General features: G+C 47.2%; 1 protein-coding gene across 3 annotated transcripts in view; it reads right to left on the bottom strand.

Moving 5' to 3' along the window:
• ABITRAM (actin binding transcription modulator) overlaps positions 1-15,156 on the bottom strand; it is a 61,124-nt gene extending 45,968 nt beyond the window's left edge. Inside the window, exons 1-2 of one of the 3 annotated variants that reach the window (XM_077491998.1) lie at positions 14,996-15,156; positions 2,949-3,059 (exon numbers count right to left, since the gene is read on the bottom strand). In XM_077491998.1, coding sequence (XP_077348124.1) covers positions 2,949-3,015 — 67 coding nt within the window. In that variant the 5' untranslated portion in view covers positions 3,016-3,059; positions 14,996-15,156. Of the gene's footprint in view, positions 1-2,948; positions 3,060-14,969 lie in introns of all 3 variants that reach the window. The other 2 variants (XM_077492000.1, XM_077491999.1) reach the window with 2 other exon arrangements.
• Positions 15,157-26,411: the final 11,255 nt, after the last annotated feature.

Raw genomic sequence — 26,411 nt, 5'->3', positions numbered from 1 at the left:
AGATACATTTGTCAGCTGGGGGGACAGTTGCTTACTTCCCCAATGGGGAGCGAAACCTCAGGCTGAAAAGGACCCCATGTAAACTGTGTGCTGATCCTGTTGGTCAAGGATGCTGCTTGCAGGACTTTAGTGTCCTGCCAGCGCACCAATCGTGCGCAAGTCCATGACAGGAGAGGCACTTTGCAGGTGCTATTTTTAGCGCTATAGCGCCCGTGAAGTGCCTCAGTGTGAAAGTAGCCTTATTGTATTGTTCCACGTTATATTTTGTAATACATTTCTATCGTTCGGTCTATACTCGCAACAATCTTGATGCAGAATCTTACGGACATGTTTAAATTTAAAACCTATGATATAGAAGCTCTATCTATATGGATATTGTTTTCCTATGGTCTAAGCCTATAGTGAAGGATTTAAGATTGGAAAAATCAAATGTTTGACAAAATCCTATTATCTTTTGTACTAGGAAAGTCCCATACACCCATGATACAATTTGTTGGATGAAAAACGATTTCTAAGAAGCATAGGGAGTTTTAAATATTTCATTTTTTTGCCATGAGTTTGTTAAATCAGATGCGGAAAGAAGCAGTAATTATTATAAGATATTTCTCACAGCATGGGCAAATTATACCCCAAAATGCATTCTGCTACTGGGGATGCCACGTGTAAAACTTTTTCAATGTTCGGACTAAATTATGCACTAGACATTTTATCACAAGAATCAACCAACACTGTATCAAAATCAACGTACTGTAATTCTCACCTCTGTGCAAGTGGTAAGGGAATATAGCTTAGTGTATGTCACCTATAGCAGTCCCCATTCCTATAGGCCAGGCAAGCCTAGCCTAATAAGTGACTGCCCCAGGAATACTTGGGGCCACTGGCCAGGAAGTACAGGAAGCTAAGCAGAGTGAACAAGAGAGTTCCAGTGGTTCCAAGAATGCAGTTGTCCAAAGGGGATTGGCTGGGACCAGATTACTGCAGGAAAGTAGTCAGTGGGACATGGAGATGGGCCCGATCAGATGGCAGGCAGAGACATAGTCAGCGGTGACATTGCACTAGTGTGGCAGGGGTCAGGAACACTGTTACTGGCTGCACCAGCTCTGGGGACACTGCACTAATATGGCAGCAATCAGGAGCCTGTCAATGGCTGCACTGTCACTGGTATGGAGACACTGACTGGTGCGCCAGTGATCAGGGGCACTGGTTAGCTGCACTGGCATGATGCAATACTTGCATGGCTAGCTAACAGGGACACGGGCTAACTGCTCTGATTACTGTAAGATCTACTGTTTCCACTCACAGCTGATCGCTGTGGAAGGACACAGCACTGGCTGCAACATGCAGCATTTGTTTACATGTGATCTTTCTGGCCCTGTACTCTGTTCTGATCAGATTACTCTACTCTAGATGGTGCGTATAAGTGGCATAAAGGGGAGGCCGCTTTAAAATGGCCTCACGACCTAAGGGCTGAGTCATCTGGCCATTTATATACAATGGCCAGACGGCAGGTGGTTGTACACCCTTACATACAGTATACCCAGTGAAGTGACTGGCCTCAGATGATACACAGATGAAACAAATCCTCCTACATAAAGTTGTACCCTTTATCCCCAACTCTCTTCTCTACAATCTTCTAAAGCACAGAATGTATACAGAATCTGACAGCATCTCTCAGCAGCACAAAGCAGGGGGTGAGGATCTGAAGTCACACACTTCACAGTTAAGGAATAAGAGCTCTGAGCCACAATTTGAGGAAAGGGAAACACTTTCACACACACACACGCGCGCGCGCACACACACACACGCGCACACGCGCACACGCACACACGCGCACACGCGCACACGCACACACACACACACACACAATGCTGAGCCAAGGTTGTGTGCTTCAGCTCTACTCTCATCACCTTTTTATTTATTTTATTAGGAAAACATGTCAGAAGTGACTCATGCTGATAACAGAGCAACAAGGCATTAGAGAGAAATGGTAGTGTTTTATAGAGGCAAGTAAACACTATAGAAGTATGTGCCTTGTGCAGGATTACATAGCAAGGTTGAATAAAGACACCAGGCCAACCAGTTCAACCTGAGTGTCTTCAATTGTCCCTATTCCTGTAAATTGTACACTCACATTGGTTCCTACCCTCAAGAAGCCCACAATCCAAGGTCCCCATTCATATACTAGGGCCAATTTGGGACAGAAGCCAAATAACCTACCTGCATGTCTTTGGAGTGTGGGAGAAAACCGGAGTACTCTGAGGAAACCCACGCAGCCACAGGGAGAACATGCAAACGCCAGGCAGGTAATGTCGTGGTTGGGATTCAAACCAGCGACCCTTCTTACTACTAGGTGAGAGTGCGAACCACTACACCACTGTGCCGCCCTGTTCATGTCTGAGGTTTACAACCAAATACTTTAAAAGGAGTTGTAAATGCAGGTTTTATAATCTTAATGCATTCTATGCATCAAGATAAAAAATCCTGTGTGCAGGAGCTCTCCTAACACTTACCTGAGGTCCCCCCTCTGTCCAGCGATGTCCAAGAGTATCTCAGCCATCCGAAATTCTCCCTTATTGGCTGAGACACAGCAGCAGCACCACCATTGGCTGCCGCCAAAGTCAACTAGCCAATCAGGAGAGAGGGGGCGGGGGTCAGGGAAGGGCTCCGTGTCTGGTTGAACACAGGGAGCTGCGACTCGGTTTGGGTGTCCCCATAGCAAGCTGCTTGCTGTGGGGGCACTGAACAGGAGGGAGTGGCCAGGAGCACAGAAGAAGGCCCCAAGAAGAGGAGGATCCAGGCTGTTTGGTGCAAATCCACAACAGAGCAGACAAGTATAACATATTTGTTACTTTTATAGGAAAAAAAACCCTAGACTTTACAAAGCACTTGAAAGAAAACATCAAAAGCAAGAAAATATGATATACTAAGATAAATCATTTAAACCTTACCTGCTTTGTACCACCGTGTAAAATAACGGTCCACAACAGAAGGAAAATCTCGAGATCCTTCAGCCATGTAAAGGCAAAAAGACAATTCAGCAGCAGTTCTTATTCCCAAGTCTAAAGAAAAGAAGAAATGCACTTTTAAGGGGAATGAATTGTGGTTTTGTGTACCTTTTTTTAACAATACAAGCCTTGCATACTAATATAATGTAGTCTTCTATTCAACCAGCAAGTGTTCCTTAGGGTTTTATCCACATGAATATATTCATTAAAACGGTGCATGTTTAGGAGATATTTACATTTTACACTACCTATAGGTGAAAGCAAGAGATGGAAGTTTACTTCCACTTTAACCACAGCAGAGGACATTTGGCTGACCATATAGTCGCGCATGACAATGTAAAGTCCCCTAAAGTTAATTGCGCAAAATATATGCATATATTTAAAGTAGTATTAACCCTTGGTGTTTAAAATAAACATTCCCCAGTAAACGATTTGTTTAAATGCTTACACCAGCAATTGCAGTTTACAACCATCAATGCTGCTGGCTTCAGTGCTGGTCTCCTGAATTTCCATTCTTCAGAGAAAAGAGCCATCAATGCAGTCTACAACAGGTTTATTATCTTACAGGGCTTTAAGTTTCTCTCGATGTACGTACTCTGGGGAAATGCAAATATCAAGCGAACAGGAGCCTCCCAGGGGCAGCGGTCACTGTGTTGGAGAAAATATCGGGGGATATAAAAATAGACCCCCATAGTGTTCTGTAAGGATGCTACTGTCCCCTCAAATGATTGCCATGTTGAACTTCCAGTGACCAGTATGAGAGTGAGGGCGACAAACACATTATGTAACACCTGCTCACCATTCACACCTGAGACCTTGTAACACTGAGTCATATGACACCTGGGAGGGAAAATGGCTAGTTGGGCCCAATTTGGACATTTTCACTTAGGGGTGTACTCACTTTGTTGCCAGCAGTTTAGACATGAATGGCTGTGCGAGTTATTTTTTTTTGTTTTCAAAAAGTTTTATTAAAGCGATAAATAGAAAACAGCTTCAGTGAAAAGGATCAAATGACATAAACATCATATGCAGTTGGATGACAAGATTATAACAAAATGGCGAACAGACCATAGGGTTCTACAGTGGCATAGATCTTACATCCAATGAGAAATCGTAATAGAGGGAAAGCAAAAATATTCAATGTCCTGACCTTCATATTCGTAATGTATAAGAATAGACAGCACAAAGAAAGAGATGAGAAGTCTAGAAAGAAAGCAAAGAGAGAAGAGAAAAAAATAAAGAAAATAACAAAAGTAGAATTCTTTTTATTAATTTTTTATTCCTTAGTTCTTCTTTTTCCAGATGGGCAAGAGAAAAGAAAAAAAAAAAAAAAAAAAAAAAAAAAATAAAAAATACCCGGTGTGATCATTTTTGTAATCTAAATAGGAACCATGGGTTCCACTTTAGGTCATATATATGAGTCGTGTCCTGTAAAGTATGGAAAATCTTTTCAGTCAGCATTACTTGATCAATGCGTGAGAGAACCTGAGATAAAGGGATCGAAGAGGACTTCCAATGTAACGCTATAGTCCATAGCATAGAAACGGAGATGGAATGGACGAGCCTCACTAGAGGTTTAGGGGTGTCCTGTGGGGTTTGGAAGAGAAGACAGTGGTGGTAAGGGACATCGCTCTACCAGCGAGTTTGTCTATCAATCTCAAAATCTCCTGCCAAACTGGCCGAATCCGGTCACATTCCCAAAAAATGTGAACAAAAGTGCCTCGGTGATTGCAACCTCTAAAACAGTTGGGGGATGTATGAACATAAATCTTGTGCAAACGCACCGGAGTGTAGTACCATCTAGTAATTACTTTAACAGCTGTTTCCCTAATTGTTAAGGATCTGGTGCATTTACACATGTTGTCCCATCCCTCCTCCCAGTCCACAACACCGGTCCCTAGTGCAAGCTCCTGTTCCCATTGTGATCTATACTTCAGAGTCTGAACCATTGTAAGTCCCTCTAGAGCTTTATAGATCAGGGAAATCAGGCCCTTTTGGCGTGGGAAGTTAAAACATAAATCCTCAAAGATGGTGAGTTGGACCTGGGACCGGAGTCTGTAATGGGAGAGAAAGAAATGACGAATTTGCAGGTATCTGAAAAGTTCCCTGTCGGGGAGTTGGTGCTGGGTCTGTACTACTGAAAAGGGAATGAAATCAGAACCCGTCACGAAGTCCCTTAACTGAGTAAGCTTGCATTGAACCCATACTTTGAAAGACTCAGGATGTAGGTAGGCTGGGGGGAACCTAGGATTGCCCAGGTAAGAGGCGCCCACAGAGCTCTCCGAAGTGAGGTTGTATTTGTGCTTGTAGCGATGCCACAGTTGCAGGCTGTCTGCAACCATAGTGTTAAGCGTGCATAAGGTTGAGTGAGGTCGATGGGTTGACCACATAAGGCCCGGGAGATAAAAGGGTGCTATCGAATCACTCTCAAAACGCACCCAAGGAACTCTGGAATTAGGGAATCGACCATTGTGCTTGTTGCGTAAATCTGCAGGTAAGATAATACAACCAGATTTGAGGAACCCCTAGGCCTCCACTTCTCATAGAGCTGTATAGGACTCCCCTGGCAAACCTGGGCGACCTATTATTCCAAATTAATCTGTTAAAATGGGACTGAAGGTTGAGGAGAAAAGATTTAGAAAGCCTAACCGGTAGGGAGCGAAACAGATGTAGCAGCCTGGGAAGGATGACCATTTTGAGCGCAGTGATTCTCCCCATAAAGGGGATATGTAAAGAGCCAGCTTTTAATAGTATTTTTAAGTTTTCTAATCAATGGGGGATAATTAACCGCAAAGAGGTCACGAAAATTTCCGGGCAGCCCCACTCCCAGGTAGGGTATGTGGGAGGTGGCCCATGTAAAGGAGTAGTTTTGTTTAATAAGGGCTAAATCAGTGGGATCAAAACCTATGGGAAGGGCTACCGATTTGGAAACATTAATGGCTAGACCAGAGACCTTCGCGAAACTTGACAGTGTCGAAAAAAGGTTGGGGAGTGAAACATGGGGATTAGTTATGAACATCAAAACGTTGTCTGCGTACATGCAAAATTTGTACATTTCGTCACCCTTAGTGTAACCTGTGATATCGGGATGTCTCAAAAGGGCAATCGCTAGGGGCTCCAGTGCTAAGGCAAAGATTAAAGGGGAAAGGGGGCACCCTTGTCTAGTGCCTCTACCTATGGGGAAGAATTCGGAGCAACAGCCAGGTAGTTTTGTGCGGGTCCTAGGGTTATCGTAAAGGGCTTTGAAACCTACTAGGAATTTCCCCTGAAAGCCCATGCGTGGGAGGATTGTGTTGATGTAATCCCATGTAACACTGTCAAACGCCTTCTGTATGTCCAGGCTTAACAGGAGGAGCTTGCGGGAAAATAGGTTAGCATCTTGGATAACGTCTGTTGCCAGGCGGATGTTGTCTGTAATTAAGCGGTGTGGAATAAATCCAGATTGGAAGGGGGATATCAAGGAGGGGATAAACTTTGCTAGTCTGTCAGCTAGAACTCTGCTAAATATTTTGATATCATTGTTCATAACCGAGATAGGCCTAAAATTTTGGGGCAAATTGTGATTCTTATTGGGTTTCGGGATTAGTGACATGTTGGCTAACAACATTTCTTCCGGGAAGCTATGGCCAAGTAGGACTGAGTTAAAGAGGTATGCCATTCTAGGGGCTAGGATCATGGAGTATTTTTTGTAATAAAGGGCCGAAAAGCCATCGGGGCCTGGGGCGGAGCCTGTTTTCAGTGATTTGATGACCCCTAAGATTTCCGGAGTTGTGATAGGGGCGTTGAGTTCGTCCAGTTGTGAGGTGGAAAGGGTCGGGAAGGGGATGTCATGTAGCCATGTCAAGTCTTCAGGGGAGGGGAGAGTGTGGGGGGGACTCTAAGAGTTTGGTATAAAATTGCTCGAAGATTTTGAGAGCTTCCCTGGGATGTGAGGATACAAAACCGTCCTTATTAGACAACCTGTATAAATGAGGGGGGCGAATCGAGTTAGACAATCTTCTAGCAAACAAAGTTGATGCCGAGTTATTAAATAGTAAATTGCGGGCCTTGGTCCAGCGGAGAGACTTTTCAACTTTGGATGACAAAAGGGAGTCCAGTTCTAGGCGCTTTTGTTCGATGGATTGCCTGGTGGAATCCAAGTGTAGCAGAGATGAGTTTTTATATAAATGATCTAGTTCCCTAGTTAACTCCACAATTCTAAGTCTATTAGACTTGTTGCGGGCTGCGGAAATACTAATAATTTTTCCTCTGATGACGGCTTTATGCGCCGTCCAGAGGAGTGAGGGCTGAGTGTCTGGGCGGGCGTTAAGCGAAAAATAGTCCTCCAGGGACTGAGCTAATTGGGAATCTACTGCTGGGTCAGAGAGAATGGATTCGTTCAATCTCCAGGAGTGGGGTGTGGGGGCAAGCCTAATAAACCCTGTAGTGAAAGATGTAACCTGATGGTCCGACCAAACACAGGGGTGGATGGAGGCCTCCAAAGAGTTGGCGAGTATGATGGGGGACGTGTATATGTAGTCTAATCTTGCATAACCGTTATGAGGATGGGAGAAAAAGGTGAATTCCTTGCAACCCACATTATGTGCCCTCCATGTGTCAGTGAGTTGAAGATCATGTAAGCCACCAGTGAGAGATTTCGGGAAAGCTCTAGAAACAACCGTAGTTGACTAACGGTCTAGAGTGGCGTTAGCTACTGAGTTAAAATCACCACCTATGATCAAATGGGGGGAGTGGTATTGTGCTAATTTTTCAAAAAATGACCTAAAAAAGGCTGCTGAGCCGTCATTGGGTGCATAAACACTAGCAATAGTAAGTTCCCTGTTGTGGACAACCCCTTTCACAATCATATAACGACTTTCAGGATCCCTGAACAATTGTTTAACCTCCATCGGGAGGGAAGAGTGGAGTATGGCGGCCCCCCTGGTCTTGGACGAGTGGAGCGAGTAAAAGGCTTGGGGGAAGTCTTTATGTAAAAATTTGGGATGGGAGGAGCGGGAGAAATGTGTTTCTTGGAGAAGAAGGATTTTTGCTCCAAGCTGTTTATAAAAGGTAAAGGCTTTACGCCGCTTGGAAGGAGAGTTAAATCCTTTAACGTTGTGTGAAATACAAGTTATCGCCATGGCGTATGAGGTAATGCGTAGGCAGTTAGGGGATCAGAATTGATGGGGGGGGGGGGGGGGAAGAGAGGAAGGGGATCACAAATGAGCACTCGTCCACCAGGTCCAAGAATGTCAGGGGAGTCCCCACTTCATCCTCCATAGCTCGCATGAGTAGGGAGCTATGCAGCAACACTGAGGGCATGTTCAGATCACAGAACCGGAATATAAAAAGAACATATGCTGTAGAAGAATCGTAGGATTTGAAAAAATGATTGACCAATATAAGAAAGAACCAAAAAACATAGAAAAATAAAAGTAACCTCTGAAAAAACAATCCCAGCCTTTAACAAAGACTTGGGGAACAACATTAATAACAAATATGGTAGCCTGTGGGAGAGAGTTCCCACGGCAAAGAAAATCATACATCGAGACGACCAGGTCTCGCACCCAGTAGGGTTGCGCAATGGGGGGGAGCACCCCCCAGAGAAGCAACCAACCACTAGGAAGGGGAGCCATGACATAGCTCCTAGGGACATGTATAGTGCCAGAGAAGTAGGCAGACAACAGTAGGGGGAAGTATGCTTTTCCTCTCCATCTCCTCTCGCCCCCCCCAAAAAAAAGGGGAAGAGGAAGAGAGGAAGAAAAAAAATAAAAAAGGGAGTATCTCTTGAAAAAACAGAAAATAAACACACAGCGTGGATGTCCTCTGGGAGTCAGTATTAACCGCATATAGAACCTCAAGATGGGCCGGAGAAGGTACCCTTAACGAGGGCTATCTTCCATACGTTCTCCAACATCATACCGGATCCTCCGTCTGTCTCTCCTTGTAGGGGGTGTTTGCCATATAGGTGTAGCTCTGGGAGTGGAGGGTAGCCTGCGAATCGCGGAAGCATCCAATAAGCCCAGTTTTACCAGGATCTCTTGACCCTCTAGGATGGTGGTGGCGGAGTATGTTGTGCCGTTATGAGGGATCACCAGGCGAAACGGGAATCCCCACTGGTATCTGATACGGGCAGATTGCAAGACAGTGGTAATCTCCTTCAGATTCCTCCTCCTCTCCAAAGTCGCTGGGGCAATATCAGGGAAAATCTGTATAAAGTGGTCATCAAGGGTTATTCTCTGCTTGTTGCGGGCAGCTCTCAATATTTCTTCCTTGACGGGAAAGTCTTTCATACAAAGGATGACATCTCTAGGGGGTTTGTCATCCGGGGGTTTGGGGCGAAGAGCCCTGTGAATACGATCACATTTGAACATGTTGGAGTCATGGTCAGGGAGTAAGGACTTAATCTAATCACCACAGGTATGAGCTCAGACTCAGACTCAGGAATTCCGCGGAGGCGCAGATTATTGCGCCTGTTTCTGTTGTCAAGGTCTTCGATCTGAGACTGCAGCAACTTGACCGAAGAGGATAGTGCTTCATGTTCTCTGCTAAGGTCGTTATGAGCAATCGCCAACTCATCATGCTTAGTCTCTAACCTCTCCTTTCTGGTTCCCAGGGCAGAGATTTCTTGTGATAAGGCATGTGAAGTTTTGTGAAGTTCCGATTGGAATTTAGATGCCAATCTGTTATACATGGTTTCCAAACTTTCCTCTAGATCAGCTTTAGAGAGGGAGCCAGGGCACTCACCATTAGATGAAGGGGCAAGTGAGGATGGACACGGCGAACATGGAGAGGTGGCGGGACCCGGGGAGAGGCCCCCCCGACTGCGCCATCCTGCGCCATGTCGGACTGTTCCTGAGAGCGAAGAAGAAACTGTGTGAGGGTCTTTTGAGCGATGCCCCGTGCTTTTTTTTTCTTCGCCGGCATGCACCAAGGTTCTGCGGGTTGAGGGGTGATAAATAGAAAAAAAAGGAGTGAATCGCGGTGTTAACGGCCCTCGGGGATAGGCAGAAGTCCCGGACGGAGCAGAGTTAAGAATTCAAACGTCCATCTTGCTCCGAGCCGCGTATGCGGCTTCTTTGGAAGGGGGTGAGCTGAAGTGAGTGTGGAAAGATAACTGCAAGTTTACTATCTATGGGCCTGCTGGGATATGTGGTCCCACAGAAAGAACCCGAACTTTAAGTGACCCAGGTCCTGCAGGGCCAGGAGGAAGGGGATACTCCCCAGGATATATACTCCAGCTGGGTCTGTGGTAGTGGGAGCTGTGAGGAGCTGGGTGTAGCAGGGTGTAGCAAGATGGCCACCAGGATCCAACATAGGCCGGAGCCAGGGACTTGCCTGGAGAGGGCTGCCAGGGACTTCCGTTGCCTGATGCAGTGGGATAAGGGGATCAGTCCACATAAAACCCCCAGAGGTGGCCCAGTAGGATGTCCTCTTGATGTTGTGGAGAGGGGAGGTGGAGGGGAGAAGGCAGGGGAGAGTTCGGATAGCCCCACAGGAGACTCACCAGGCCGGATGGATGCAGAGCAGGGGATCCCAGAAGACTCCTGTGTGCAGAGGTGCAGCGGGAGCAGCGATTCGGCAGCCGAGTACGCCCCCTCCGGGATGTCCGGGTCCGCCGCCGGAGCGGCCTTCGGGTGGCTCCGCAGGAAAGGCCGGGGATTACGGAGGCCTAGTAGGCCGCAAGATGGCGCCCGGCGAGGCGGCAGACAGCGGCCGAAACGGGCCGAATCCTGCGATCCACAGACAGCAGATGGCTGTCAAACGCAGATAGGTCTGTGGAGGAGCACCCGAGGAGCAGGGTGGTATATGTTGTTGGCAACCAGGGCGCTCTGGAGCGGAGGATGGCACCCGATTGTCAGAGGCCCAGCGGAGCTCTGTAGAGAAGCATCCTTCCTTAGTTCCGGCCGGCCACGCCCCCCCCCCTGTGCGAGTTATTTTGAGGGGACAGCAAATTGACTGTTATACAAGCTGTACACTCACTACTTTATATTCTAGCAAAATGTAATTTCTTCAGTGTTATCACATGAAAAGATGGAATAAAATGTGAGGGGTGTACTCGCTTTTTTGAGATACTGTATGCCTTTGCAACCACTTTAAATTCTGCTTGTTTCCAGAAATCTGAACTTGAAATGAAAATCACTATTTGTTAAATTAAATCCAGATTTAGTTGATGAATATAAGCACTTTGCACTTTTATTGGCCTTGTATGAGTTTTGCGTGACACATCTGACTTCCTTTTGTAGTTTTAGTTGTAATGTGGGTGCAGACAGCAATGAAAACTGACAAGGGTTCTAATAACTCTCCAAAAATGGGGGGAAAAAAAAAAAAACCCCTTCTAGCTTTAGAACCACCTTAAAGAGTGGTTAAGCCAGCCACATGCACATATTTATACTATCAGCGCTGTCTCTTCATGCAGTGTGCCCGTGTGTGATAAAAATAAAAAAATTAAAAAAAGCGCGATTATATCTCATTTCTGAGCACCGTTCACATGACCTGCCAGCTCTCCCCTCTCCCTGACTGACAGATGTAGCGGGCGAGGCCAAGATTCCCCGCTGAGTCAGGAGGGGAGGAGCAGAGAGTCGGCTAGTCACATGAGCACACAGGGGGACACAAGATTAAGAGACAGCAGTGATAGTATTAAATATGTACAGGTTATTCACAGGAGGGGGCACTGTCACTAGCTTACAGGCAAAGGGGAGTATATGGGGGAAGAGAGAGGTCAGGAGAGCTGCAGCTGACAGAAGCAGGTAAACTGACCACGGTGTTGGGGCTCAGCAGACATGATATACCGTGGTCAGTTTACAGGGGGAGGGTAGAAACTGGTAGGATGGATCAGCCAGGTATTTCAGGTGATACAGGGGGCCAAATTACACAGCACAAGCACTGTGCTGTTATTCATGCTTTAAAAAGGGACAAGATCCTTTTTTTTTCCCTTTTTTGGTTAAACGCTTTAGAAAGCATAATTCACAAAACATTTAAACACCTGCATTAATAGAAATAAAAAAATTGTGCATTTATTACGATTTTTTTATTGGAGCCTGCACAGCATTGCAACTATGATCAGTTGCACAGGCTTCTGTAGACTGTTTCCCCAGCCCCAAGTCCATACAGAAATATGACTCTTCGGTTATGGGGCTAGAGGAAGTAAGCAATGGACATCACGTAATGATGGCACTCTACTTGTGCTCTGTTGAGTTCCTTTGTTGTGGTTGCAGATAGGACTTGGGAGTCTTTCCATTCACAAATTCCTCCAGCCCTTCCCACCCAGCTCCTTCATTCAGAGAAAAGCCAACCATGAATGGAAGAGGAGTACCTTTCATTCATCTGCCCGTCCTCTATTCATAGAGTTAAAGTATACCGTATATACTCGAGTATAGGCCGACCCGAATATAAGCCGAGGCCCCCAATTTACCCCCAAAAAAACTGGCAAACTTATTGACTCGTGTATAAGCCGAGGGTGAGACATGCCTGTCCATCCCTGTGTGTGTGTCCGTCCATCCCTGTGTGTCCGTCCATCCCTGTGTGTCCGTCCATCCATCCCTGTGTGTGTGTGTCTCCATCCATCCATCCATCCATCCATCCATCCCTGTGTGTGTCTCCATCCATCCATCCATCCATCCCTGTGTGTGTGTGTGTGTGTGTGTGTGTGTGTGTGTGTGTGTGTGTGTGTGTGTGTGTGTGTGTGTGTGTGTGTGTGTGTGTGTGTGTGTGTGTGTGTGTGTGTGTGTGTGTGTGTGTGTCCAGCCTACCTTTGTCCCGAGCCTCCGTCCCGTGCCTTGCCTCCGTCCCGTGCCGTGCCTTGCCTCCTTGCATCCGTCCCGTGTCGTGCCTTGCCTTGCCCCCATCCCGTCCCGTCCCGTGCCGTGCCGTCCCGTGCCCTCTTCGTCGGCGGCCATTGTAAAGTTCAAAAGCTGCGCCGCCGCCTTCGCCTGTGATAGGCGGAACACTGAATTTCCCAGCAGCCTGTGTTCCGCCTATCACAGACGTCGTATCATCCTCGTCCGTAGTACGAGGATGAGCGGATGTCCGTGATAGGCGGAACACAGGCTGCTGGGAAATTCAGTGTTCCGCCTATCACAGGCGAAGGCGGAGCCGGAGGCGCGGCTTTTGAATAGAATGGCCGCTGTCTGTCTGCTCGACACGCTGATCGAGCGGGCAGACAGCGATGACTCGAGTATAAGCCGAGGGGGGCACTTTCAGCCTCAAAAAAGAGGCTGAAAATCTCGGCTTATACTCGAGTATATACGGTAATACATTTTGGGACTTTTACCTACAAGAAAGCCTATAAAGTCCTGCTGGAAAGAAATCTCCTGCGCGCATGTGCGGGAGTGACGATATCGCGGCTCCGGCCACTCACAGTGCCGGAGCAGTGATACCTGGAAGAAACACAGAGGGAACAGGTCAGCTCCCATGGCATGGATCGGGCCAGATGTTGGGGCCTCGTTCTAAGGTAAGTATTTCATAATGAGCTAGTATGCGGTGCATACTAGCTCATTATGCCTTTTCCTTTGCAGGTGAGAAAAAAAAAAAAAAAAAAAACAACACTTCAGCGGGTATACAACCGCTTTAAGCTATAGTACAGCTTCTATGAACGAAGAGGGGTGAAAAAGGCAGGCATAGTCAGCACTCATAACAGTGCCTGTCCCAGGTTCAGCGCTAGCATTAACTCCCTTTGGTATTAATTACAGCTGGGTGGCAGAGGACTGAAGATGTCTACTATGACAACTGGCATCAGCACAAAAGAAACTTCACAGTAAACATAAGTAACAACCCTTGTGCCGACTGAAAAGAAAATTAACTACTTTTAAATGTGCCTCCTTCCCCCTCCTAACACCTATGCTCACTAAACTGTAGAAAAAAGATGTACTTGCCATTTTCAGGCCAATCTGGTCACATGATCCCAACCACCTGTCAGCTGCAGGGAAGAGGAGGGAGTGTCAACAATGGATGGACCATTGAAGCCTATGAGCGATGTCTCCACACCATGGTTTACCCACTGTTGGAGCTCTCTTTCCTCTCCCCTTCAGCCGCCACCACCCAACACAGAGGAGCCAATCAAAAATAGGAAGAAGATCTGGACAGCTGCACTCAAAAAACGTTTGTTTGTTTTTTTGCAGACAGGAAAAACAGACAGGAGCGAACGTGTTTCACCCGTCAATGTGAGCTATGACTAAGCACTACATTGAAGTGTGAAACACGTTAGCTCCTGTCTGTTCCTGCTGTGGCTTGTAATTTTGTTCACAAGAATTTTTGAATAAAAGGCAAAAAAAAATAAAAATTTTTTGGAGTGCGGCTGTCCAGATCTTCTTGCCGTTTTTGATTGCTATATGCATTGTCGGCACCTGGGCTTCCAAGCTGGATGAGAAGACCTGGAGCGGTGATATCCCTCTCTCTACAGGAGGAGGCAATCACATGACCGGACTGGAGTGGTCTGAAAATAGGCATGTACATCATCCTTACACAAGTCAGCATAGGTGTTCAGATGGGAGAGAGGACATTTTTATGAGTAAATTAGGTTCAAGCTGGAATTCCACTTCAAATTTTAAAAATGAAAGCCAGAAGCTGATTGGTTGTCATGCACACCTGCTCCAGTCTTAGGAAATTTGCTGATGAGGCACAATTGTGTTAATAAATTCTCCCCAGAACAACTGCACATGTATTGCTTTATACTTATACCCAGAACAGCAGGCATTGGAACAGTTACCAATCACCACTAAGCTCTGGACCTGGAATTATCCTGGTCTCTGGACCTGTCCACCAGTAAATTAAGTGTTCTGTTTTTTATTTTATTGGCAACAACAAAGCCCCCCAAATATATACTTTTAAAACGTGCATCACTCAATATCAATGAAACTGTAAAGTGCATAACCAAGGTAAGCTTCCTGCCCATTACATGTCAGGCCGAAGCACGTTTTACTACAACTCCCAGCATGCCTTGCCAGAAGCTGGACTTCTTTCTACAATACCGCACACTCTCCTTACGTAGGCTTGCCTGGACTGGGACTCACAGTGCACTCCTCCGTCCACGCCACAAAAAATCTCCTTTCTTTGCACGTTTCAGTCCTTTACCAAAGCAGCACTGTCCATGTCCGGTGTGATGCTAAAAGTATCCGCCCACGTGCGCGTCACCGCCGACCTACGTGGCGTATTGCGCCTGTGCAGAGCGTGCTCCCCAACAGTACGCTGACAGACTGCTAACCTGACCAGTGCCACAGCCTGAGTTGACGCCCCCTCCTCCCATCACAGAACAGCAACAACGTATCTGCTGTGGATGGAAAGCATGCTTCTTTTTGTAGCGAGCATTACATTTCACTTTGTAAACATAAACAGGCTGTATATAGTTCTGCTTTAGTAACCTAAAATACTTGCTGTTAAAAGAGAATGAACAAGCAATATTATATCTATCTATATATCTAGCTATATCTCTATATCTATCTATCTATCTATCTATCTATATATATATATATATATATAAATATATCTATATCTATCTATATATATATATATATATATATATATATATATATATATATATATATATATATGTGTGTTTTAGGTTACTAATGCACAACTATATACAGCCTGTTTTTTTTAGCGCCATGCAGCAATTTTTTTTAATAGTATAAACTATACATATATTTTGCTATTAAATAACATTTCTAATCATATGAAGTTAATCACAAGAGTTCCTCTTTTACATCTGAACTCACAGAGTTCCCTTTCACTGTAAGGGGGGACTCTGCAGACTCTGATGTAAGGGATAACTCTGGGGACTCTGTTATAAGGGGTGCTCTGGGAACCCTGATTTAAGGTGGAACATTAAGAACTCTGATGTATGGAGAAGATTCTGATGTAAGGGGGAACACTGTGGCCTCTGGTGTAAAGGGGAACTCTGATGTAAAGGGTGCTCTGAGAACCCTGACTTGCCTTAGTGTATTCACTCACTCACTCCTTGGCAGTCAGCACCTTCAAATTTCCAGCCCCAACTTTCCATTTTTGAGGCACAGCCCTGGGGATTGGAGTGTGGGCAGACACAGAGGGGTAGGAGTGTTTGGGGGGTGGGGGTGGAAGCTGCAGGGAAGCCATAGTCAATCTAAATAATGTGTCTGGGTTTCAGGCAGTCTGAAACCCGGACGCATGATTCCAAACCCGAACTGTCCGGGTGAATCCTGGACAGGTGGCAACCCTACGCTTAGCTGTGATTAGCTGCGTTTAGCCGCGTTTGCGTTTATAAGCGTTTATAAAGATAACATCATGTAGACCCTCCCCAAGCTCTCAAAGCATGTTTTTTTTAACGATTTCTGCTATTTTGATCAGAGTGAGCAGCAGAAGCATAGAGAGCAGTTGTACACTTGCCTTTGCCTCTCTTTCTGTGGTATATATTTTGAAATGGATCCCATATTGAATATATGTCAGGAAATGCTCTTGATTAGGGATGAGCCGAACACCCCCCGGTTCGGTTCGCACCAGAACTTTCGAACGGACTCCAAATTCATACGAACTTTAGAACCCCATTGAAGTCTATGGGATTTGAACGTTCGAAATTAAAAGTGATCATTTTAACGGCTAATATGCAAGATACTGTCCTAAAAGGGTTTGGGGACCTGGCTCCTGCCCCAGGGGACATGGGTCAATGCCTAAAATGTTTTTAAAAATGGCCGTTTTGGCGGGAGCACTGATTTTAATGACGATTAAAGTGAAATAAAAAAAGTGAAATATTCCTTTAAATATCGTGCCTGGGGGGTGTCTGTAGTATGCCTGTGAAGTGCCACGTGTTTCCCGTGTTTAGAACAGTCCCTGCACAAAATGACATTAAACGGAAATAACATCATTTAAAACTGCTTGCGGTTTTAATGTTATATCTGGTTCCTGCAATATGGTTGAAAATCATTGAGAAAAATGGCATGGGTAGCCCTCCCTGCCCATTACCAGCCCCTTTGGGTCTTGTATGCATATTAAGGGGAACCCCGTACCCATATTAAAAAAAGGAAATGCGTGTGGCCCCCAGGCCCTATATACTCAGAACAGCAGTATACAGGCGGTGTAAACAAGACAGGGACTGTGTAGGTTTGTTGTGTTAAGTTGAATCTGTTTGTAATTTTCAACTGGTACATTTTTAAAGTGTAGCTCCAGTCAAAAAACTATTTTTAAGCTTTTTGGAAAACATAGGGAAGGGTTATCACCCCTGTATAATTTGTTTTGTCGTACATCTTTTTTCATCTCACTTGCTGTTGTCTCCTTCCATTTGCAAGTAGGAGATGTTTGTAAGTTGGATGTTTGAAAGTAGGGGCCTGCCCTATATGCTCTGCAGAAATGAACAAGGTGTTGGTTTTGCCACAACATTGAAAGCCCTCAAAGTGACTCTTGGTGGGCGCTGGAGCGCCCTGCTGTGAACGATTATATCAAGAATTGTAATTACATGCCATTGTTGAACAGTGGTAGAAAAATTGACCTTTGGTGGTTGTGGTGCTGGTGCCACAACACTATAAGTCCTCACAGTTACTCTGGGTGGGCACAGGAACGGGCCCTCCTGTGAAATATTATATCAAAAATTGTAATTAAATGCCCCTGTTAAACAGGGGCAGAAAAATTGGGCCTTAGGCACTGGTGCTGGTGCCACAACACTGAAACCTCTCCCATATTCTCTAGTTTTATTGCAGGAATTAGCCCTGCTGCAAAGCATTGCATCAAAAATTGTAATTAAACGCCCCTGTTAAACAGGGGCAGAAAAATTGGGCCTTAGGCGCTGGTGCCACCACACTGCAACCTCTCCCATATACTCTAGTTTTATTGCAGGAATTAGCCCTGCTGCAAAGCATTGCATCAAAAATTGTAATTAAACGCCCCTGTTAAACAGGGGCAGAAAAATTGGGCCTTAGGCACTGGTGCTGGTGCCACTACACTGCAACCTCTCCCATATACTCTAGTTTTATTGCAGGAATTAGCCCTGCTGCAAAGCATTGCATCAAAAATTGTAATTAAACGCCCCTGTTAAACAGGGGCAGAAAAATTGGACTGATGGCATCACCCAGAACCAGAAATGTTCTTCCAACATATCAGCGGAGGAGGAAGAGGATAGACAATCAACATAACAGGACAGTCACTCAGCATCAGCATAGGCAGTCTTGAAGGGATGTGATATTTCAAAAAAAATTATTTGGTTACATCAGCTTCAGGTGCTTGGTAGCTGTGGGTTATCCAAGACTGATTCATCTTGATGAAGGTCAGTCGATCAACTGGACAGGCGCACCCTGTGATCGGTAACAAAGCCACCAACAGCACTGAAGGTGCATTCCGAAAGAACACTGGATGCAGGACAGGCCAGTAGCTCAATTGCATACTGTGCAAGCTCTGGCCAGTGATCCATCCTCAAGACCCAGTAAGCCAGAGGATTTTCGGTGGGAAAGGTGTCCAAGTCTGACCTTGCCCCTAGGTATTCCTGCACCATGTAAATCAGACGCTGGCGATGGTTGCTGGAACCGATCATACCTTGGGGCTGCGGACTAAAAAATTGTCTGAAAGCATCAGTCAGAAGGCCACCTTCTCCACCGCTCCTTCTGACTGATGCCTCAGCAACACGTTGTCCAGGACCAGGAGTTTGTAACCTCCCAGTCTCTGGGAACGCGTTGCACAGACCTTTCTGCAAGGCCTCCCGGAGATGTCTCATCCTCTGCTCCCTCTGCGATGGCAAGATAAGGTCGGCAACCTTACCCTTGTACCGTAGATCAAGGAGAGTGGCCAGCCAGTAATGGTCCCTCTCCTTGATCCGAAGAATACGAGGATCCTTCCGCAGGCTTTGAAGGATCAGGGAGGCCATGCAGCGTAGGTTACCTGAGGCATTCGGTCCGGAGTCCTCTGGGTCACTAAGGACAACATGATCCGCAGCTACCTCCTCCCAGCCACGTACAAGTCCACGGGTTTCTTGGGACTGTAAAGCATCCCTACAAGACTGCTGCTGCTGCTGATGCTGAGTGCCAGCCTCCACCTCCATGCTGACGTAATCATCCTCCTCCTCCTCTTCCTCCTCCTCATCCTCTTCCTGTGTAATGGGTGGCACAGCAGGAACACTGTCTGGATAAAGGGGGCCTTGAGAGGCAAGGAAGTCCTCCTCTTCCTGCCTCTGTTCTGCCTCAATTGCCCTGTCCATTATTCCACGCAGCGTATGCTCCAAGAGGTGGACAAGAGGTACAGTGTCACTGATGCATGCACTGTCACTGCTCACCATCCTTGTGGCCTCCTCAAATGGTGACAGGACAGTGCATGCATCCCTGATCATGCCCCACTGGCGTGGTGAGAAAAAACCAAGCTCCCCTGACCCTGTCCTGGTGCCGTAGTCGCACAGGTACTCATTGATGGCCCTCTGCTGCGTGTGCAGCCGCTGCAGCATGGCCAACGTTGAGTTCCACCTGGTGGGCATGTCACATATAAGGCGGTTCTTGGGCAGGTCTTGGGCAGGAAATGCACACAGACTTTCCTGGCCTGCTTCAGGACATCCTGTAAGCCGGGGTACCTGCCCAAGAACCGCTGCACCACCAGGTTAAGGACGTGAGCTACACAGGGCACATGGGTCAGTTGTCCCTGTCGGAGGGCGGAGAGGAGGTTGGTGCCATTGTCGCAAACCACCATTCCTGGCTTAAGCTGGCGTGGCGTCAACCACCTCTCGGCCTGCCCCTGCAGAGCTGACAAAACATGCTCCCCAGTGTGGCTTCTGTCCCCCAAACAAACCAGCGCAAGCACGACATGGCATCGTTTTGCCTGCGTACTTGCGTAGCCCCTGGAACGCCTACGGAGCACCGCTGGTTCTGAGGACAGAGCACTGGAAGAGGCCATGGAGGAAGAAGAAGAGGAGGGGGTGGAGGAGAGAGAGGTGTGTCACAACCAATAGTAGCATTTTGGAGGCGTGGTGGCGGAACAACCTCCAACACTACTGCACCTTGTCCTGCATCCTTCCCAGCTGCCAGAAGAGTGACCCAATGGGCCGTGAAAGACAGGTAACGTCCCTGTCCATGCCTGCTGGACCATGAGTCAGCAGTAATATGCACCTTACCGCTGACCGCCCTGTCCAGCAAGGCAAGGACATTGCCTTCCACATGCCGGTAGAGAGCCGGAATCGCCTTCCGTGAGAAAAAGTGGCGTTTGGGGACCTGCCACTGAGGAACCGCACATTGTACAAACTCACGGAAGGGGGCCGAGTCTACCAACTGAAAAGGCAGCAGTTGAAGTGCTAGCAATTTAGCCAAGCTAGCATTCAACCGCTGGGCATGTGGATGGCTGGGAGTGAACTTCTTTCGCCGGTCCAGCAGCTGGGGCAGGGACATTTGCCTGCTATAATCGTATGTGGGTGTACTGCTAGCAGAGTGCCCGGAAGCACTTGGCTGTGACACACCTAATTCTACACCTTCATTCCTCTCAGAGCAGGTTTCAGAGAGGACTGAAGGTCTAGTGGGGTTGGAGATGCCAGCTGATGAGGAGCAAGGAGAGGTCCGCTTTGTTCTTTGGTGTGGGTCTTTGAGGTACGCTTGCCAACGAGCTGCATGGCAGGTCAACATAAGTCTGGTCAAGCATGTGGTGCCCAAGCGGCTGATGTTTTGGCCACCCGAGATACGCTTGAGACATATGTTGCAAATAGCAGCGGTGCGATCTGATGCACTCGTCTCAAAAAAGGCCCACACCAAAGAACTTTTAGAATAACGCGCAGAGGCAGCGCCCTGCACAGGCGGAGCTCTGCGGTGTGATTCAGTCGGTGTGCTGCCCCTAAGCTGGCCCCCGGAGGGCATCCTGCCTCGTTGGACATGTGCCTCCTCCTCCTCCTCCTCCTCCTCCTCCTCTCTCCTACCAGGCACCCACGTGGAGTCAGTGCCCTCATCATCCCCTCCCTCTTCATCGCTGTAGCAAACCTGGCAGTATGCTGCAGCTTGTGGAACATGACTGCCAGATTGCTGTCCTTCTTGAGCATCCCCTCTCTCTGCATTCACGCTACTGCCTTCCTCTAGCTGAGTGTCATCATCAGAGCCTACAAAACACTGGGCATCCTCCTGGAGCATGTACCCAACACTGTGCTCAAAGAGTTCAGGAGACTCCTCAGGAGGACGTGGTGTGTCTAGGGAAGGAGTCACTGATGATGACATTGAGACGAGGGAAGACAATGCGTTGGCAGCTGCTTTGCTAGTACCCTGAGACTGGGTGAGAGAGAATGAGGAGGATGAAGAGGGCTTGGTCATCCACTCTACCAAGTCATTGGCATGTTGCGGCTCGACATGTCCAGCTGCCGAAAAGAAGGACAAGCGTGTCCCATGGCCACGTGCTGATGACGATGCACCGCGTCCACGACCAGCACTGTTGTCTCTAGACACAGAGCCTGCATGCCCTCTTTTATCGGCTCGCGCCTGTCTGTCTCTTCTTGCTGGCCTTCCAGACATGGTAATGGCCTGAAGGGAGTTGGGTAAAACAGCAATTGGGTAGTGTATATTGTGCTGGAGGCACACAACACCCACTAACTCCTGCAGATGCCTTTATTATAGAACACCAGCAATAAAGGGTAGATAAAGGGGTATACTGTACTGGAGGCACACAACACCCACTAAGCCCTGCAGATGGCTCTATTAGAGAACAGCAATAAAGGGTAGATACAGGTGTATATTGTGCTGGAGGCACACAACACCCACTAACTCCTGCAGATGCCTTTATTATAGAACACCAGCAATAAAGGGTAAATACAGATGTATACTGTGCTGTGCTGGAGGCACACACAACTTCCAATAACTCCTGCAGATGGCAGATGGCTCAAATAGAGAAGAGCTATGTAGGTGGATATAGCGGTGTGTACTGGGTACAGAGCACGCAGACACCACGTACAAGCTCCTAACACTGACTGCAAGCTCTATTATAAAAGATAGATATATCGCTAGCTATATAGGTGAGGTGAATATAGCGGTGTATACTGCGGTCAGGGCACGCAGACAACAACCACTACAGAAGAGCAAGATCGAAAAATCGGCCGATAACGATCGGTGTATACTATGTTGAAGGTACACAGAACACCCACTAACTGCTTCAGACGCCAAACACACTTCACAAGGCCGCCGCGCTGGCGGCCTTATATAGTGTGGGGCGTGTACTACACAGCCTGAGCTATGATTGGCCACAGGCATTATGCCTGTGGCCAATCATGGCTCTCCTCGCTGCCGGCGCTGTGGTTGGCCAAGCATGCGGGGTCACAGTGCATGCTTGGCCAATCATGAGCCAGCAATGCACTGCGCCATCGCAGTGCATTGTGGGCCGTGAGCGCCACACGAATTTGGCGTGAATGGCCCATAATGTTCGGAATTCACCGAACGGGCAAACAGCCGATGTTCGAGTCGAACGTATGTTCGACTCGAACACAAAGCTCACCCCTAGGCCGCGTACACACGCGCGGACTGTTCGCCCAACTTTGTCCGCTGAACAGTGTTTGGGCGGACAGTCCGCTCGTGTGTGGGCTTTCAGCGGACAGTTTCAGCGGACAGTTTGACGGACAAGGTTTTTCGGAAATTCCGTAAAACTGTCCGCTGAAACCTTGTTTCAGCGAACAGTCCGCTCGTGTGTAGGCTTGTTTGTCAAACAAAGTTGCGCGCATGCTCAGAAAGGATTTTCACGCCGAAAGTTCTAATGCAGTGTATAGGACGTCGTATTTTTCGTCCCGTCGTACATGCCGTTCACGTCATCGCGCACGGTTTCAGCAAACTGTTCGTTCGTCGTGTGTGGCCATGTCCGTCCATGCTAATTTTGAGCGGACTGTTTGCCGAAACTGTTGGACGGACAAAGTTGGGCGAACAGTCCGCGCGTGTGTACGCGGCCCTACTCCTGATGTTGCTCTTGATGAGACAGCAACCTTGTCGCAAATTTCGTGAGAGGTCCAGAGTCAGAGCTCGTCGATATTGGACCCATCCGTTGATGGGACAGCGAATGTCTGTTGGATATTTCACAAACATGTATGTGCAGCTGCGTACCTACCCCAACGTCAAAATGTCATTCTCTCATGCAGAAAAGTGCATGACATTTTGGGACCTGATTTTGGGGCCCCCTATGTCGGGGTCACTTGGTGATAGGAACCTCCAATTTGGATATATTGTAGTGCTAGTTCCACAGTGTCTGCATACCGAATTTGGGGTTATTGGCAATAAGTGGCCCCAAGATATGGACCCCCAAATTCGGGTCGCAAAATGTCATTCTATGATGCAGAAAAGTGCATGACATTTTGCGACCCAAATTTTGGGCCCCCTATCTAGGGGTCACTTGGTGATAGGAACCTCAAATTTGGATATGTTGTAGTGCTAGTTCCACAGTATCTGCATACCGAATTTGGGGTTCCTGGCAATAAGTGGCCCCAAGATATGGGCCCCCAAAATCTGGTCACAAAATGTCATTCTCAGATCATATTTCTGAGTTTTCAGGTCCAAAAAAATTGGGTTCCTTTAAAAACGCGGCTAAACGCGGGTGCTGCGTTTTGCCGCTTTAGCCGCGTTTTGCGTCTGAAACTTGGAAATTTTTGCGTCTGAACCCATTTTTTTGCTTCTGGAAAAACAAGGTTAAACGCAACTGCATAAAATTGGCAAAAAACAAGACTGTGTGCATGGACACATAGGATAACATTGAATGAGTTCAGGGGCAGTTGAAAAAAGTGTCCAACTGCAACTGAACACGCGTTTAACAGTATCTCGTGTGCATGAGGCCTTAGCTTGATATTAAAAAAGGGATTACATATCCAGTCATTGTTTTTTTTTTCAGGAGCATGATTTAATTCGGAACCAAAGTCCACTTGTCTCCAGCCCAGTGATTTTACGCACTCTCCTCCCTCGCCAGTGCTTCCATCTTCATCTGGTCTTTTCTGGCACCACCATGGCAGCATACATAAATACAGTAGTATGCTGCCATGGATTGGCTGCACATACAATCAGCGCTCCAGGGATCTCAGCGCTACTGCTCCCACTCTGAACCCCTGCACCTACAGCCTCGTCTTTCTCTCGACCATACATCTGGGTGGGGTCTAAGTCAGCGGCACTCCCGACCCCGACGTCTCCCCTGCTCCCTGTGGATTACTACAGCTGGCTGCCTCAATGCTAGTGGCATCCAGGTGGCGTCACTAGGGTTGGTGTCACCCGACACAGAAACAATTGGTGTCACCCCGCCCTCCACCAACCATAGTTCCCCCCTCAGTATAGACCCCCCCCCCACTAAGTACTGACTTCCTCCCTCAGTACAAACCCCCCCATCAGTATAGACACAGCCCTTCCTCAGTTTAGACACCCCCTCAGTGTAGACCCCCCCAACAGTATAGACACCCCCCCCTCAGTGCAGACCTCTGCCCATCAGTATAGACACCCCCTATCCCTCAGTACAGACCCTCCTCCCACAGTATAGACACCCCCTATCAGTGCAGACCTCTGCCCATCAGTATAGACACCCCCTGTCCCTCAGTACAGACCCCCCTCCCTCAGTTTAGACACCCCCTCAGTGCAGACCCCACCATCAGTATAGACAACCCCCCTCAGTATAGACACCTCCCTCAGTGAAGACCCCTTCCCATCAGTATAGACAACCCCCCATCAGTATACACCCCCCAGTGCAGACCCTCCCATCAGTATAGACCCCCCTCAGTGCAGACCCCCTCCATCAGTATAGACCCCTCTGCACATGTCCATCTACATATAGGAAAGTGTACAGACCTCAAAAGCACGGATGGGAATACACAGCTGTGTGTGTGTCTCGGTCCGCAGATCAGCGTAGGGCAGTGGGCAGTGTTAGCGGTGCCGCTACCCACAGGTGTCACCCCTCTGGCGGGTGTCACCCAGGTTCAACCCCCACCCCGCACCCTCCCCCTAGCAATGCCGCTGGTGGCATCATAGGGAGCAGGGCAGCCCCTAATGTGCAAGCTGCGAGTCCTCACTGCAAGCTGCAGGGAGGGAGCCTCAGGTCCTCGGGCAGTCTGCCTGTTTGCCACCCCTTTTAAACGGCTGCCTGGATCACATGGAACCACCAGGACCCATGGTAGGGCCAGCCCTGATTGTCGCAAGGAAAGGAAAATTACCATAAGTATTTGATATAACCACTTGATTTTACCCACTTCCTAACCAGGCCATATTTTGCACTTCAACTGATGATTGTGCGGTCGTGCGACGCTGTACCCAACAAAAAAAATGATGTCCTTTTTTTTCCCCACAAATACAGCTTTCTTTTGGTGATATTTGATCACCTCTGCGGTTTTTATATTTTTCACTATAAACAAAAAAAAAGCTACAAATAATGAAAGAAAATGCATTTTTTTTTTTTTACACAAAATTGTTAATTTTTAAGATATTTCCAACACATAGCATGTACATAGCGAGAGACTTTTAAACAGCCTGGCCACATACAGAGGTCCAACATTGAAGTAGCACCTTCAGGCGTTCTACAAGCATAAATTACACATCTTATTTCTCAACCACCTATTACACTTTTGAAGGCCTGGAGCACCAGGACAATGGAAACGCCCAAAAAATGACCCAATTTTGGAAAATAAAACACCCCAACCTATAATCTATGAGGCATAATGAGTCTTTTGAATGGTTCATTTTTTTCCAGAAGTTTTTGGAAAATGTGGGAAAAAAAATGAAAACGCATTTTTTTTTTACACAAAGTTGTAAATTTTTACGATATTTCCAACACATAACATGCACATTCAGGCATTCTACAAGCATACATTACACATTTAATTTCCTGACAAACTATTATTTTTGAAGGCCCTTCATATTTCTAACACATAGCATTTATATACCAAAAATTACACTTCAAAAGAAATTCTATTGAGGAAAGGGTAACAAAAAAAAAAAAATACCTGTGATTTTAATGTCCACAGAGGAGAGAATTGGTCCAGGCAGCAGGCAGAGTTTTCTTAGCGACAACAATAGTAATTATCCAGGCAGCAGGAAGGAAAATTGTCTATAGTCACCACAAGGATATCGTCAGCACAGCCAAAGCGTTTGTCCATAGAAATTGTCCAGGCAGAGACAGCCAGCACAGCCATAATATTGGTCCTGGTACACCGTTATCTGCCTGCACTCATTATTGTACCACTCTCCAGCCCTTCATAAACATACTACATCTTGCTACAGCTAATTATATCCATAGTCTAGAGCAGGGATATGCAATTAGCGGACCTCCAGCTGTTGCAAAACTACAAGTTCCATGAGGCATAGCAAGACTCTGAGAGCCACAAGCATGACACCCAGAGGCAGAGGCATGATGGGACTTGTAGTTTTGCAACAGCTGCAGGTCCGCTAATTGCATATCCCTGGTCTAGAGGCATGATGGCAGTAAGTCAGCAGCAGACTGAGGGCCCCAATCAGGTAAGACCTGTGCACAGGGGCACAGAGGTAGAGGCTTCACCCACCCAAATCTCTATGAAGC

Source organism: Lithobates pipiens, unplaced genomic scaffold, assembly GCF_037356315.1.
Source record: "Lithobates pipiens isolate NorthernLeopardFrog02 unplaced genomic scaffold, aLitPip1_a1.2 Scaffold_19, whole genome shotgun sequence".
Classification (NCBI taxonomy): Eukaryota; Metazoa; Chordata; class Amphibia; order Anura; family Ranidae; genus Lithobates; species Lithobates pipiens.
This window is presented reverse-complemented; position numbering and strand designations above follow the sequence as displayed.